Source organism: Physcomitrium patens, chromosome 11 (genome assembly GCF_059467195.1).
Source record: "Physcomitrium patens ecotype Gransden chromosome 11, ASM5946719v1, whole genome shotgun sequence".
Lineage (NCBI taxonomy): Eukaryota > Viridiplantae > Streptophyta > Bryopsida > Funariales > Funariaceae > Physcomitrium > Physcomitrium patens.
Window position 1 is genome coordinate 12,999,361 of NC_143420.1, and position 15,989 is coordinate 13,015,349.

Here is a 15,989-nt window from a genome sequence, read left to right on the forward strand (position 1 = left end):
GTGTTGATAGCTTGTAGAACAGGCTAATAATATAGTGAACATATAGAAAAATTGCCTTGCAAGTTAAGACATGTGTTTTGCAAAGTCAACATGTATTGGAGATTCTATAGAATATTATTATGTTGCTCATAGTTAGATAGTATATATGGAAGCAAGAATAAAGCTTTTTTCACTCTTGTTAATGCCTTTCTAATCTTTAGTCTTATTTCAAGTCTTTTTAGTCTTCTTGTCTTTAGTAATAGCCATTCTAATTCAATATATTATCATCTTTGAGTAATTTCTTAGTCTTTTTGAGTGACACAAGAATGTATTGAGAATTTCTTTCTTTGAGATTTATGTTCTTGACAATATGTTACTATCCACCCTATCAAAAAAAGCAACTTTGCTTACCATACTAACCAAAGATTTTGGTCTTCAATTTACACAACTTGTCTAAAGTTATTGCAATAATAAAGGCAATATCCAAATATCAATGAATCTTGATATAAATCCCTTGATAAAACATAGAAGTATACAATATCATTTCATATGCAAGAAGATAGAAATCAAGAAGATTATTTTCAAATATATACCTTCATTCAAAATATGTTACCAATATCTTTACAAAGTCTTTGGAAGGACTCTTTAAAAAATATGGAGCAATTCTAAATCTTATGTCCTATATTTAAACTTTGTAATTCAAACCTCACAACCAAAATTGATTCACCTATTATTTTGAGCATCTTAAAGAAACTACAAATCCTCACCTTTTGCTTGATACTTTGCATCTATTTGTTGTTACAATAGAAATACTTTGATTAAGTTGTCCCACTTATTGGTAGTTATTGAGACAATACATCTAAACAACTCTTCTTTATTAATTTCTATAGCTAATTTCTTATCACCATCCTCAACTAGCCACCTTCTCCAATCTTTACACATTCCTTGCAATAGGTGCAACAATTTTAGCACATCATTACCAAACTTAGGCTTCTTGATAAAATTATGAGCCATTAACCTTGTCACCACAACTTTTGACACTTCAAACAAAAATTGGGCTACTACTCTTCACTCCTCAATTGCTTTTTAAAGTATCAATTCCTCTGCCATAAACACCTTCACCTCCTTCTCAACTTTTCTTCTCACTACTTTTGTTTTGTTTTGTTTTGTTTTTGTTTTTCTGCTCTAAAATTAATCATGCAGGTTGTACCATTGCTCAAGCACGACGGAGATGCAGGCGCACGTTATTTCTCAGCTCTTGAGTAATTGGGAAATAACTCCTCTCAAAACTGATAGACCAGTTCGTCATTCATGAACCTTTGTGAATCATATTGACAGCTCTCCATGCTCCAATGCAAGCTGCGGCTCCTACATCAATGGAACAAGAACACCTGACCAAATCTAGGACAATTTCATCAACACCCAAGAAATCTATGTCTTGGCCAAGTGTCGTATTAGGAAAAAAATCGGTCTATGACTGCTTGGTAGGTTCATCCCAGAACTTTTCGTTAAGGGCAATTTTGCAGAGCATCTTCTCTCATGAACTAGACATATCCTTTTGAAAAATGTCGATTCTGTGAGCACTGCCGGCAACATACCTCGTGTTCCAAATGTAATATAGCCTCAACGCGGTGCAGTTGACAGATTCTATTCAAACTCGCATGCAGATTCGATCACGAAGTCTCCAAGGGCAATATTCTGAAAGCACAACACCATGGATTGTGTCCGGAATGCTAAAGGCTGCTGTAATATTAGCCGCCAGATGGACGACGCAGCACTTGCATCGAGAACGTCCGAAAATGTCACAGGATTTTTGAACGTTTGAAACAAATTGGTCTAACCGGGGACAACCCGTCAACACAACTTGTGATGTCGAGAAGTTGAGCTGCAAATTCGGGGATGTTACGTGATTGCTTGAGAAACCTGTGAAATGCTTGCAGGTCATACGACATCCCGAAGCATGTCTTACTTGAAATCGGAATTTGATATGCAAGACCTAGGTGATAGAAACGTCTGCCTGGCGGCGCCAGCTTATCCAGAATCCTACCCTCATGTAGAAACTAGAAATTCTTAACTGGGTCATGGGTCTACGCGTGTGGGCATGGCTTTGAATCCAGCGGGAGATATATCTCCATCCACATTTGAACTTCATCGTGAACGACAAACCGTAGGTGCCGCAGAACTGTCAACGAACGTCGTCGATCTCGATGCGTAGTTTACCGAGTGTGGAAGGCAACCTCGATCCTTGCAGGAATAGCTTCGACGATGGCGGCGCTGCTTGCAACTGGCCATGGCTTGCAATGGCTGTCGCTGCCCATACTTCAGGGCTCCGATGGTTCATTAGCTCCAATGCGAGTGGCTGCAGGGGGGAATTTTTTTCTTGGAGAAGAGAATTGGGGAATTCGGAGACGAGCGTTGGCGCCGCCGGTACGTTTTGTCACTCTCCACCTTGTTCCATGAAGGGGTGGTGGGTTCAGCAGGATCGCGTTATCGTGATTTTCTAGAGTCTTGTCTGAAATGGTCGTGTGAGAAGCGTTTTTAGGATGAGCAGATATGCAGCGGCGGCATTTGGGGTTTTCGGGATCTATTTTGAGGTTTGACTTGAAACTGATTGTTAGATATTCTGTGAAGTTGTTTTCACTCCTGGTGCACATCTTTTTGAGTAAGTCCAATTTTTCTAAGCTCAGGGACATAACTTTATTGTTCGAGGTCGTGAGATTGTATGAAATGAGCGCTGCACTTCTTCACGTTGAAAATGAGGGGTGAGGTTTCTGAGGGTTAAGGCAGAGCCAGGTTATAGTTCTGGTGGTTCATTTTTTATAAGTTTGCCGAAGAGTTTTCTGTTACGTGTCAGAGTCGAAACATGAAGAACGTTTTAGCTATGCAGCAATTTCTTCGCCTCCATTTGGACGCATTACTTCAGTTTAATACCACCTGTCAAATGCATTCCACCACATTGTCTCACAACACAAGCGGCATTTGGGAAAATTAATGTTAGCTCTTTTAAGTATCGCGTTCCTCTGTGTGCGTGGTTCACAATTTTCATGTGTGTTTGCTGCTAGTAAGAACTCGTTTGTGTAGATTGTAAATATTCTAGATCCCTGCACCTCACCAGACTTAAGATAGTCTACAATCAAAATTGACAATATTCTTAGATCGCCTACGTATAATATGTAATACATGATTAAAATAACAGCTTAACCACCATACTGAGAATGCTGGTTCCAGAAACATCTGATGAGTATTGGTCCGGAGTGCAATCAAAATTCAATAGGAACAACTTCAAATTGAGCATTCGATCTACTCACTGTATTCCCGATTAGGTTTAGAGTCTTTTGTAGTGAAGAACCGAAAACCGACATTATGATATCAGGTTAACAAATTCACAAGCTTTTAATTGAAAAGAAAAATTTTTGGTTGCAGAAATGTGTGCTATCAGATGCCTCGATATCTTGGAATGGGAGTCCTGTGCTGCCTGTAATGCCGAACCAGAACTTGAACAGCATGGTTGCGTCTCAACCTCGAAGGGAACTTGTGCTTCCTGGCATGCGTTCAGAGAATCGACTCAAAATTTTCTCAGGCACTGCAAATAAGGCTCTTTCGCAGGTACGCTCATCTACAGAACTCCTCTGGAAATGGTTTGGCATGATATAAGCATTAGCTAATCTCCATGTTCCAATATACTGACCATGTTCACTTAAATAACATCAACTGCGTCTACGTATGTGTGCTATTGTAAGTAACTGGTGAATATTTATAAGTTTTTCTTTTTCTTTTTCTGGTTATGCAGTTCGTCGTGTGCATGTCCTGGTAAAATTTAATGGCTTCATTGCGACCAAGAACTTTAACACACGTGAATTCGTCTTGGTTGTTCGCCATTGCAGGAAATCGCTTATTATATGGGCCTTGATTTGGGAAAGATTACAATAAAGCGCTTCGCAGATGGTGAAATTTATGTACAGCTGCAAGAGAGTGTACGTGGTTGTGATGTGTTTCTAGTGCAACCGACAGGTCCACCCGCAAATGAGAATTTGATGGAGCTCCTCATTATGATTGATGCGTGCCGCCGGGCGTCTGCTAAGAACGTAACAGCTGTAATACCATACTTTGGCTATGCCCGAGCTGATCGCAAAGTGAGTGCCATTACACAGCATAGTATTGTCTTCATTAGTGTTGCATTACTTGACTTGAACTCCATCCGAAAGAGTTGTCACTAGCAATTCTTTTAGGATCATTGTAAATAAATACGGTAAGAATGTTTATGAGGTAATTGAATGCGGGTATGGACTGCCAGGTAATGCCCGAAGTAGGTACTAATTGTGATGAATTGGACAGTTAGCCTAGCTATGGTGTTGAATTGTTGATCCAGCTGTTAAAGCATGAACAAGGGTGGAAGCGATGCAACCATAGTGGCAGATAAGTCACGGCCATTATATCCTATGCAGCAACTGAAGTACAGAATTTTTTGGGTGTACAGACTCAAGGACGAGAATCCATTGCCGCCAAGTTAATGGCAAACTTAATTACTGAAGCTGGGGCCAATAGAGTATTGGCTTGTGATCTTCACTCAGGCCAGTCCATGGGTTACTTTGACATTTCTGTCGATCATGTGTATGGTCAGGTGAGCATTTTAACAAGTTTTATTATTTTATTATTTTTAAAATTTAAATTTTAAAATTATTGTTATTCTTATTTTTTTGTTATTCTCCCTCAAGTGTAACATGTTCTATTTGTGCTCGGAGGAAAATTCACATGTTTTATTTTAAAGGTTATTGTCTAATTGGGAAACCTTGTATGCAGCCCGTAATACTTGATTACCTGGCAAGTAAGATGATATCGTCAAACGACTTGGTGGTAGTGTCACCAGATGTTGGTGGAGTTGCTCGTGCTCGTGCATTTGCTAAGAAGTTGTCAGATGCCCCACTAGCCATAGTGGATAAGCGCAGACAAGGGCATAATGTTTCAGAGGTGAATTGGCATCAGCATCCGCACCATCTCTAATGCACTTTGTTTTGTGGATACACCCTGCATGACCACTTACTCTTCCATGGTGTAATTTCCTACTGTATAGTTGATGTCATTTGGCATCATTTAGAGCTAAGTATGTTTCTTGACGGAAAAATCTTGTATCAAACTGACCAAAGAAATATTTGATTCATGTTTGGCAGGTGATGAACCTGATCGGAGATGTCAAGGGAAAGGTAGCAGTTATGCTTGATGATATGATTGACACTGCTGGTAAGCCTTTCCACCGTAATTCTATGTTCCTTAAAGAAGTTGAGAAATGAATTATGAGAACACGTCTTGTACTATTCATTACCATGTATTACCATGTAGATATTACCAGAAGCAAATTTCCTCGCCAATTGAAAGATATATGCATGTAAAGAAATCTCCTGCCTAAGTTCGCGTTAGCGTTATATGTTTCGATTGTCGAGAACTCCCGAACAGATGAATGCCTATTCATGCACTGCTAGCAGAAGCGGTCTTACTATTACCGTTCTGACTAGTACCGTCTCTACTAATATCTTTCAGGCACAATCTACAATGGTGCTGCTCTTCTTCATGCCGAAGGAGCTCGAGAAGTTTATGCTTGTTGTACACATGCCGTTTTTAGGTAGCGTTTGCTTTCAATTCCGTGCGGATACCGGTATTTCTCTTTGTTTAATATTCGTGGTTACATTAGTGCCCTGATTTCGTTTTTACTTGTTCTCATCTTTTCTCTTGTTTAATTAGTGGGCCTGTTCCAATTTTACGGGTTAATTTCGTGTGAAGTGTAATTGCTGCTTTATGCAATACTCTGCACAACTTACTGTGTATTCAGGCAATATCCTTTGTGCCTGCAGTCCACCTGCCATAGAAAGACTATCGGGAGGATTGTTTCATGAAGTTATCACCACCAACACAATACCGATAGCGGAGGGAAATTATTTTCCTCAATTGACTGTATTATCGGTAGCTAATCTTCTTGGAGAAACCATCTGGCGAGTGCACGAGGAAGGCTCTGTGAGTAGTACACTATCATTTGCTGCGTTGTAGAATGTACTTCTGAACGTTGTTTGTAAATATGTTGTGTGGAATCCTGTCAGGCAACTTTTCTTTGTTTCATCTTCATTTGCTGCAATACTTGATCAATATTTGTGGCTAAGTCTGTTACTAACTTTTTTTTTATCTCAACTTTGATTTGTCAGACTAAACCCCAGAAATACTCAAGTCTCGATTCTCGCTGAGGTGCTTACTCTTGAGACTCTGAGCTTCTGACTGACGAGAGTATTGCTAGGTTGTGAGGATTATGAAGATGTTCGTCATCTCACGTTGTGTGTAAAAATAACCATGTGTACTGTAGATTAGAGATGTACTATACAGAGTATCGTGATAGTTATCAGGCGTGGACCTGCAAGCCTGTGGTACTTCAAAATTGAACTGTGTCCTTGCTCCTGGCTGTGATGTTGAGAATTCTACTGCAACAACGTGCCGCAGCAAGTTACTGTGTTGTTTACCCCTATTTTGCATCTAGACTACGTTTTTGCAAAGGTGGTTGTGTTGTTTAATTTTGCACAAACCGTCTATCGTATATTCTGACTTTTCGGCACGACCCCAAGTTGGTGGAATCATTGTGCATGTATCAGAGCTGATGCGAAGTCTACATATCTCGTGAATAGAATGTTTTGACTATTCAGTCGGAGGAAAGATGCCTGGAATCAACTTCATGCATACTAAAGTTGTACCGACAGCCGGACGTTGTATCCAGTTAGATAGATTTTGAACATGTATGTGCATACACAAACGCTTATAAGGAGGATACATTTTAGGAGTATTTGGACGGCGTTGAACTTAACTTCACTTCTAGTGAACAGAACCTACTCACTTTTCCTTACGAGCGATGCCAATTTACAGTTTGCACAACTTCCTCGTTCGCATAATAAATGTTACAGTTGATGACCGGATGTGCACAAATTCCTTGACCGCACTAAGGGAAAGTTCTCCTCATTTCAACTACATTGCAAGCTTTTTCTCATTCATTTTCTCTGTACAGTTCCTCATGAAAATAAAATGCAAAATTCACTGGACATACTCATCTGGGGCAGATAGAGATGTCGAAAATACAGTGAGGGAGGCAACGAAGGGGGGACTCCCTATATTCCATCTGAAGTTGTGAGAACATATTTACTACAGAAACGCTTCTACTTTACTATCCTCACCACTACACAACTTCAAGTAGAGTGCATAGACTTGATAAATTTACAAACAGCTGAAGCTGTGAGAGAAGAATATAAAGCACTCAAAAATAGGAACACAAATCCCAAAGCATTTATCGTCCATACTTCTGGAATTCCCATTCGCTGTTATCTAATGGACAAACTTGTCGCGTCTTCAACCATCTGCTGATGCAATGGAAATGGAAGGCGTGATTGCAAACACCTGAACCAAATCTAAAATGTCAGACATCACAGCAGTTCAAAATAAAAAATTAAATTAGTCGGTGGAGCAATATTTAGGAAAAGTCGGAACATCTTACCCCATGCCACAGTACACTCCTCACTCGTCGCACTAGCTTGGTTCGCTTGGCACTCAATACACAAGTCCATGATATGGTTACGGCAGATAGCACAATTGTCCACCACAATGTCTGTAAGAAATATGGCAACAAAACAACTCAATCAGAAACTATCGCCGAAGTTCACTTACACAATCAAGGTTAACAACCACACATAACTCAATCCTTGGTGAAGTTTGTGGGGAGATATCAAAAAACAAGAGCACGAAAAAAATTGTCCGTGATTCCGCAGCCATAGAAATTAGAGTTACTCTTCCAGAGACAAACGCTCAAACCGCAATCGGAATCATATGACCATAGCACGATAGGCGCTCCTCTCAGCGCATAGAGCAAACCCCAAGCTCCTTATCCAACAATTCTCAGATTGCTCTCCGGTAGCGCCTCAAGCAAAGCATCAAGAAATTAGAATGCTACGCGAGAAGAGGCTTAGCTTACCCCACGCCCAAAGAGCCACAGCATTCCACTTCTTAATCTCGAACCGCTTCGGGCGCTTGGAAACAGCACTGGAGGAGCTCACCCCGGCGCTAGAGCCCTCCCCGGTCGGCCCCGTCGCCATTTCCGTGTCAATCGCTGCCATGAATCTAAGCTACCGGGGCGCAGACACACAGCAGACGACGCCGGCGAGGTGACGGGGCGAGTGGGTAGACCCAAAATAGATTTGTCGATGCTTCACCCGCAAACCCTAACAACAAAAGTATTGGCGTCACAAAGCTCCAATGATGTTTCCTTTGCTATATAGGCTCCGATCCCCCGCACAGACAAATGACGACATAAGGTATCCCAAAACTTTAAAGGTTTCTATTTATAGATAAAAGTGAAAGCGCCGTCAGAGGGGACTTTGGGTTGAGGACTTATGTCTTTCCTTTTTGATAACCAACTTCATGGTGTACCTTTCAGAAGTACTCATAATTGTTCTTGCTTCAGTTTTTCCTTCATGTTTATTGTGAGAAATAGTAACAGAACAAGTTATTTTTTTGCATTTTTCTAGTTCATTATACATATAATTGATTATACACAGACAATTGGATGAATAAGCACAAATTAGATTAATCAGCATTAGCACAAGAGCAAGTTGGTAGATAGGATTGGAGACTTGAGAAAGTTGGGCAATCAACTTGCCAATTATGAGAAAATTTGAAGAAATTCATTTAAAAAGAGCATAAAGTAAAGTCATGTTTGTTTGTTTGTTTGTTTTTATGAGGTATGAGTAACATCAATATGTATTTATCTAAGTCTTAGCTATAATTCAACATAAGCCATATGAGACAAGCAAAAAGAATATCATTGCCATGTGTGGATGTAATTGTATTGATCAATAAGGGTGTAATAAATGCTAATATTACTTAAATAAATATAAATAAGTAAAAACATTTAAACACATATAAGGTAAAATATTCTTCCTTAAGATATCAAAAAATCTTCATAAACATGAATTAGATCTTTAGGATCTTTTAGATATGGCACACAACTATAAAAATATGATCCATGGATTTATTATTTTTACAAAGTCACTTAAAAGCTTAGGCCACAAATCATATGGTCCTTAAAAAACTTCTATAAATTTTTCTTGGTAGTTTGTCTTGCTTCCATATGTATTAAGGCTATCTTCAAACTTTTCAAAGTCTTTTGTCAATTACAGTCTTATTCAAGACTTTCTATTTTTTATATTTGATAATAACCATTTTAATTCTATTTTGTTTAATATTTTTTTCTTGCTTATTAACTTTCACTCTTCTTGGTAATACACAAATATGTTTTTCTTTCAAATTATGTCCTTCAAAAAAAGAGATTAAAAAAGAAAAAAGAAAAAAATAACAAATCTAACATAAATAAAATTGATAAAGATATACATAAGAAAATTATAGATTAAGATGACACTTACTTCCAACATGATATACTTATAATTGAGAACAACTTGCTAATATAAATAATTTTTATCTATAATTTTTATTTTATCACACTTTGATTGATTCCTTAAAATCTTAATAGCCTCTAATCTTAATTACTACTTAAATTATAGCCACCATCTCGAATAATTTTTCTAATCTTTTATTGCTATTTGTTATCACGAACATATGCATATAAGCCAGTAATTACATGTATAAATAGGTAGAAGTAAGTAAAAGTAGATAAAAATAAGTTAATTCTATAATATTTGCTATAGAAACTTCTTAGAACCTTTATAGACATTGCTTTGATTGTATAGGTATCTTCAATTGACTTTTTAGATTAGAAACGTGGTCAATAAGTTGGCCATGTGCCACACATGTTGTTAGCTTGAAGACCAAGCTAACTATGTCGCCTACACGTAGAAAAACTTGTCTTGTAAGTCAAGGCATGTATTCTACAAAGTCAACACATATAGGAGGTCCTATAGAACATCGCCACATAGCTCCTAGTTAGATAGTATATATAGAGGCCAGAGTGAAGCCCTCTTCACTCTTGTCAACTCCTTTCTTGCTTCTAGTCTAGTTTCAAGGGTCTCTAATTTTCTTGTCTTTTGGCAATAGCCATTCTAGTTTCTTTCTTGATATAAATATTGAATTATTTCTATTTTATCATCTTTCTTTGAGAAAAGTTTCACTTGTTTATTTATTTTTATCAAGTTCTTGTCCTTGACAGATTGACAAGAATATACTTACAATATCAGAGCTTTGTCTAATCTTGATTAAGAGTGGATTACCCCTTTCTCTTGATAAGACATAAGCGTATTAGAAGTTACGGATTACCCTCTTCTAAACTGATATTGTCCTTAGTATTTTCTTTGTTGTCAAGTCCTCTCTTCTATTTGTCTTGAGCAATATTAGACATGTTTTTTTCTAAGTGTTATCATGATAGAACTTTTTGAAATGAAGAGTGCAATGGTACAAATGCAAGAGCAATTGAAGGAGTTAATGCTTGCAATGCATCAACTCAATTTACCACCACAAGGAGCAACAAGATTGACAAGAAGTGAAGATATAGAAATAATTGGAGCTACTTCAACATTTGCATTAAATCATGTTCCTTCTCTTATGGTAGAACGCCCTTCTAATGTTAGAGAACCTAGAATTATCCTATCCGAGAAGTTTGATGGCACTAAAACAAAGTTTAGAGGATTTATTAATCAAGTACAACTTGTGATTGAACTTCAATCCCAAAGCTATTCAATTCTATGATCGCAAGTTAGATTCATTGATACGCTTCTTTCAAGTTCAGCATTATCATAGTTTCCATCTTTTTTTGAACAACAAGATCCAATATTGGATAATCTAAAAGCTTTTTTGGTGGAGTTTTGATCCATGTATGGAGAACATGATGCAATTTGTGTTACAACCATTAAGATCTATATTTTGCGACAAAGAAATAGATCAGTAACGTTGTACACTTCATAGTTTTGACAACTTATAATTGATATCAAGTGGAATGATGTTGCACTTATTAGCCAATTTCTCTACCGATTACAATATGAGATAAAATAATTAATGCTCAACTTACTTGATCCTCAAACATTGAGTCAAGCAATTGACTTTGCTATGAAGTGCGACAATCGTCTTTTTGAATTCCAATCTGAGAACCATACAGGTGAACCTCAATGTTACTATAATTTAATGGCAACACCAACATCTCTTCAACACACACATTCGGAAGTAGAGGATATGTAAATTGATGTGCTATGTTTCAAACTTCTCACTAAGTAAAAAAAGACTCGTCATTGTGAGGAAGGATTGTGCTTATATTGTGGAGAATCTAAGCACAGTGCTCAACATTGCCCAAAGAAGTGACGTAACCATAAAATGAGGAGTACGGTGATCAAAGAAGATAGTATGTCAGAAAACGAATTTATCTAGCTAAAATAAGAATCATGCGATTAGAACCTTATACAACATCTAGTGAAGGTCCTATTCTCTCCTCAGAACCATCTCCATGTTTTACAATAAATGTTATTCTACGACCTAAGCATCACAAAGCCTCTACCTTGCTAGATTCAGGAGCCTCAGTATGTTGCTTAGATAAAGAATTTGTTAAAAGACATAGCATACTTTTAGTGAAGAAGACTAAATCTGTTCATGTAGAAGTCATAGATGGTTGTCTGATGTCTTCAAGAGATGTTATTCATGAAATGTTTCCTATAGAAGTAGCAACTAATGGTCATAGTAGCTTTATAATATTTAATATTATTAGATCTCACTCTAATTCAGTCATTTTAGGTTTATCATGGCTAAAAAAATATAATCCAAAAATAAATTAGACTTCTTGTAGTCTTGACTTTTTTGAAAGTATAACTAAGAGCATAATTAATCAAGTAGAAAATCATAAGTATAGTACAATTAAACTTGTATTTGTAAGTGTAAGAGCTTTCTTGCATGTTGCAAAACAAGGATCACCTTGTGTCATTTATGCCACACCTGTTTCTACTAGTCGAAAGACTTCAAGTGGCATTCCAATCCAATTTCAAGATTTTTAAGATGTATTTGAGAAGAAAAATGCAGATACTCTTCCTGAACATCATTCCTATGATTGCTCAATTGACCTTCAAGAAGGAGTACAACCACCATTTGGACTAATCTATAATTTATCATAAAATGAGTTGGCTGAACTTAATGAATATATTGAAGAGAATCTCGCCAAGAACTTCATACTCCATTCCAAATCTCCAATAGGAGCTTCAATTTTATTTGTAAAAAAAAAAAGATGGATTATTGCAGATGCATATTGATTATCGAGGATTCAACAAAATCACTATCAAAAATAGGTACTTGCTACTTTTGATATCTTGACTTTTAGATCAGTTGAATCAAGCTAAGATCTATATAAAAATAGATCTACGATGAGTATACAATATGGTACACATCAAAGAAAGAGATGAATGGAAGATTGCGTTTTGAACAAGGTATGGACATTTCGAATACAACGTCATGCCTTTTGGACTTACAAATACACCAACAATATTCCAATATGTAATGAATGATGTCTTTTGGGAGTTTTTAGATGATTTTGTTGTCTATTACCTAAACAATATCCTAATCTATTCTAAGAACATAGGAAAACATAAACTTCATGTTTGTCGTATATTACAAAAGCTAAGAGATGCAAGACTCTATGTGAAGATAGAAAAGTCTGTATTTTACACTACTCAAGTGGACTTCTTAGGATACATCATTTCAAATGATGGACTTATGATGGATCCTAAGAAAATTCAAATTATTATGGATTGGAAGATCCCAAAAATGGTGTCATGTTGCAACACGACTATATGGTGAAATTATAAATGAAAAAGATATTATTAATATTTAGTCATCTTGGATGTTAGAAACAGTGGCCAATTCCAATGCCAATATTCAGGGTCAGTTAATGTCATTCCACCGGCGTCATCGAACCAAGTACCCTCTGTACCAACGGGACAACCAGGATTATTTTCCAACCCTAAATGGAACAAGCCTAGTAGGTATATACCGGTGGAGACACCCAATATGCATGACGGGGGTACAGAAATACTACTTCATCATTTTTGTTGCAGAGAGGTTGGTCATTATGCCAGTGAATGTTCTAATTCTAAAGCCAATGATGATTATACACTAGTGTGAAGGAATTGCAAGCAGTCGAGGCATACTTATCAGCAATGTAATACTCCGTCCAATTTCAATAAATGGGATCAGCAGATCAAAAGTCAAGGAAAATTTGAGGAGATAAATGAAGGTCCTCAGGATTCTCTGATAAATCGGGTGGACTAAGTGTGAGCCGTTCTTATCAGGAGTCGACAAAAGGAGAAAGGACCAATTCAATATTTAGGTGAGTCTGATAAGAAGGACCAATTTGACCCAATTACGGGGACATTCAATCCAAGTCTTGGTATGGGCCTCTTACGTAGTATGAGACCTGACTTGGTTGGACAACCCAATGATGTCCCGAATATGGAGGCTTCAGTTCCATTCCAAGCTGTTCCATTCTCTATGCTGTTTTGGGAGAAACATCCTTTCCGTGGAAAGATCCTCTTAGAGACAGGAATTCCAGGGAAGCGCCGTCGATTGTTCTAATTTGGAGTCCAAGGCGGGAAAAAAAAATTTCTATAATATCTGGAGATCTACCAACTAGAATAAGGTGACTTTTGGCGTGGTAAGTCAAGGACTTGTAGGCGGCGATCAAGATACATCAGTGTGAATTAACGGCATTTTCTTGCAACTTGTAAGATAGATTGGATTGAAACTTCTTGAGAATTTAAAAGGCTTGCAAAGACACTAAAGGTAGAAGTTTATAACAATCGAAAAGTCAGATTGAAAATTATAGCTTGCCAAAGCTCGCTGTCTAGGGTTAGGATTTAAAAAAAATAAAAAAATAAAAAAATAATAAAAATAATAAAAATAAAATAAAAAATAAAACTAATAAATAAAAAAAGACTTATGTTTATAATATCTTGAAGTTATTAAAAATAGTGTTCCTAAGTATTTTGTAATGGGATTAAGCTTTTACCTTGAAATCTGAAATAATTGAAATTAGATGGTTTAAATCCACTAGCCTACCCGGATATTTACAAAACATTGTTTTATCTTCCATAGCCAAATACTCGGTGTATTTTCAAGCAAGATAGCACGTAATACAACATAAGTGGTGAACTCGACGTGAAAGCTTGAGATGGAAGTTATTAGATTTCATTTTTTTTCGTTTTATTTTATGGAGAACTAGAATAAAAAATTTGAAGGATCTTTGGGAAGAGCTTCAAGTAGAGCTTCTGGTGGAGTTTCTTCTATAAGACAAGATATGTACATAGATTCATCCATTGCTAGTATGTTTCAAGTCTTATCATTATCTATGCAGCAGCATTTAGCAACCAAAGCATTGCAAGCAGTAGTCAATAAAATTAACCAGTTTGATGGAAGGGATATTTCAAAGTATTTAAGATGTTATGTTCGGGAAACGAAATTAAATCAAGTTTCTGAGAAGAAGATGGTTGAATTATTTGGACTATCCATGATACAGGAGATAAAAGAGCATATTCCTTTAATTATGGAACATTATGGAAATTCATCGCAGGTTTTTTCACATGCATTAAAAGACGAATATTTTTTATAGGACATTGATCGTGTTACTAAGAAACTGTTTCTAAAATGGATTGAGTGGCTTAATAAGAATTTGCAAGTAATAGAGGTACTAAGGGAATTTGAGAGGCAGTATTCTCAATTATCAAAGGTAGAAAAATTGACATTAGAGCCGAACAAGGTTGAATTACTTTTTCAAGCTGCTGATAGAGAATTATAAGGAAAATTGGAGTTGCTTCTTGAAGACAAAGAAGAAAATGAAGGATTGACAACAAAGTGGAAAAATGTTAAAAATACGGTAGGTTTGCTTACAAAAAGAGAAAGAAAGAAGGATTGGAGTAATATTCCAAAAGTAGTACAAGCACCTAAAATTCCAATATATACAACATGATCAACAATGCCTACTGTTCAACCTTCAACATCTTTATCAAAGAAAGGAGATATGGGGATTGAAGAAATTATATGTGGAATGCAAGATCTTCAAATCAAATTGACAAGACTTGAAAAAAATACTTCTACAAATAATTTGAAGAATGTTTCAAAACAAGGGTATGTACAAAGATGTATCTGGTGTAATGATATTTCACATACTAGGAAGGATTGTAATGAATTTATTAATATGATACAGCAAGGAGTTATTTGGTGGAATGATGGAAAGATTGCATTAAAGGATATAGAGGATCTCTTTCAAATCAATTTTGGCAAAGGAGGTATGAGAGCATTGGTTCAAGATTACTTAACAGAACATAGAATAGCATCACGAGAGAATATAAGCTATGGTGCTAGAGTAGATGATAACTTTGATAGAAGTATAGAAACTAGTGAATTTTGGGCTTCTGCCATTTTTATAATACAAAAGGAGAAAATGCATCGGAAAGCGTTATTGAGGACTACAGCTACAATACGAGGTGCAACAGGTTGGGAAGATCCTGTTGAGTCTCTTTCAGTTCATGCATATATTGCTAAGAGCCAACATAAAGCCTTGATGGAAGAAAAGAAATGAGGAAATTTTGATGATACAAGAGAAGGAAATTCTTCTAAGAGGCAGACTCGAGGAAACAAAGCTCATGAGGTGGTTTCACAAGAATTGCCTATAAAAGATACTTCAACATCATTGGAAGAAAAAACAAAGGAGACAAAAGATAAGGATAAATCAATTGCTTATAAATTACTTTTTGATATTGAAGTGGCAACAAATTTAAAAAAGGTGCTAGAAGAACATATATTAAATGCTAAGGTGGAATTCACATTGAAAGAGATTTTGGGAATTGCAAAGAAGGAGTTTCATGATGTTATCATTAACAACATTAAGCGAAAGAGGCAATTAATGGTCAAAGCTGGAATGAGTCATGCTATTGATGCAAAATTATATAAAGATGAAGAAGAGGTTGATAATGGTTATAAACAATCAACAAATGAAAAGAATGGATATAATC

At 36.6% G+C, this 15,989-nt stretch overlaps 2 protein-coding genes across 4 annotated transcripts; one reads left to right on the forward strand and one right to left on the reverse strand.

Annotated features, from left to right (window-relative positions):
* Positions 1-2,238: 2,238 nt before the first annotated feature.
* On the forward strand, positions 2,239-6,484 carry LOC112288982 (ribose-phosphate pyrophosphokinase 1). Of its 2 annotated transcripts, XM_024533802.3 has the most exons (9): positions 2,239-2,406; positions 3,403-3,585; positions 3,864-4,112; positions 4,457-4,600; positions 4,780-4,947; positions 5,148-5,217; positions 5,515-5,596; positions 5,826-5,985; positions 6,171-6,484. In XM_024533802.3, the coding sequence occupies exons 1-9, from the start codon at positions 2,245-2,247 to the stop codon at positions 6,207-6,209; spliced, it is 1,257 nt and encodes a 418-aa protein (XP_024389570.1). In that variant the 5' UTR covers positions 2,239-2,244; the 3' UTR covers positions 6,210-6,484. The 2 variants fall into 2 exon arrangements, with proteins under 2 accessions (XP_024389570.1, XP_090110473.1); XM_090254347.1 differs by lacking the exons at positions 5,826-5,985; positions 6,171-6,484 and having other exon boundaries at positions 5,515-5,600.
* Positions 6,485-7,019: 535 nt separating this feature from the next.
* Positions 7,020-8,230, reverse strand: LOC112288983 (uncharacterized). Of its 2 annotated transcripts, none has more exons than XM_024533803.3 (3): positions 7,973-8,230; positions 7,499-7,609; positions 7,020-7,401 (listed from the first exon to the last, which is right to left on the reverse strand). In XM_024533803.3, exons 1-3 carry the CDS (start codon positions 8,112-8,114, stop codon positions 7,292-7,294), a joined length of 363 nt encoding a protein of 120 aa, XP_024389571.1. In that variant the 5' UTR covers positions 8,115-8,230; the 3' UTR covers positions 7,020-7,291. The 2 variants fall into 2 exon arrangements, with proteins under 2 accessions (XP_024389571.1, XP_024389572.1); XM_024533804.3 differs by having other exon boundaries at positions 7,020-7,412.
* Between the last annotated feature and the right edge of the window lie 7,759 nt (positions 8,231-15,989).

Excerpts from the sequence above, each read along its gene's own strand:
- LOC112288983 (XM_024533803.3), bottom strand. The coding sequence starts at position 8,114 with ATGGCAGCGATTGACACGGAAATGGCGACGGGGCCGACCGGGGAGGGC. Across the intron at positions 7,610-7,972 it reads TGTGGCTCTTTGGGCGTGGG|ACATTGTGGTGGACAATTGT; the intron begins GTAAGCTAAGCC and ends TATTTCTTACAG. Across the intron at positions 7,402-7,498 it reads GGAGTGTACTGTGGCATGGG|GTGTTTGCAATCACGCCTTC; the intron begins GTAAGATGTTCC and ends GATTTGGTTCAG.
- LOC112288982 (XM_024533802.3), top strand. The coding sequence starts at position 2,245 with ATGGCGGCGCTGCTTGCAACTGGCCATGGCTTGCAATGGCTGTCGCTG. Across the intron at positions 4,113-4,456 it reads ATGCCCGAGCTGATCGCAAA|ACTCAAGGACGAGAATCCAT; the intron begins GTGAGTGCCATT and ends TTGGGTGTACAG. Across the intron at positions 5,218-5,514 it reads TGATATGATTGACACTGCTG|GCACAATCTACAATGGTGCT; the intron begins GTAAGCCTTTCC and ends AATATCTTTCAG.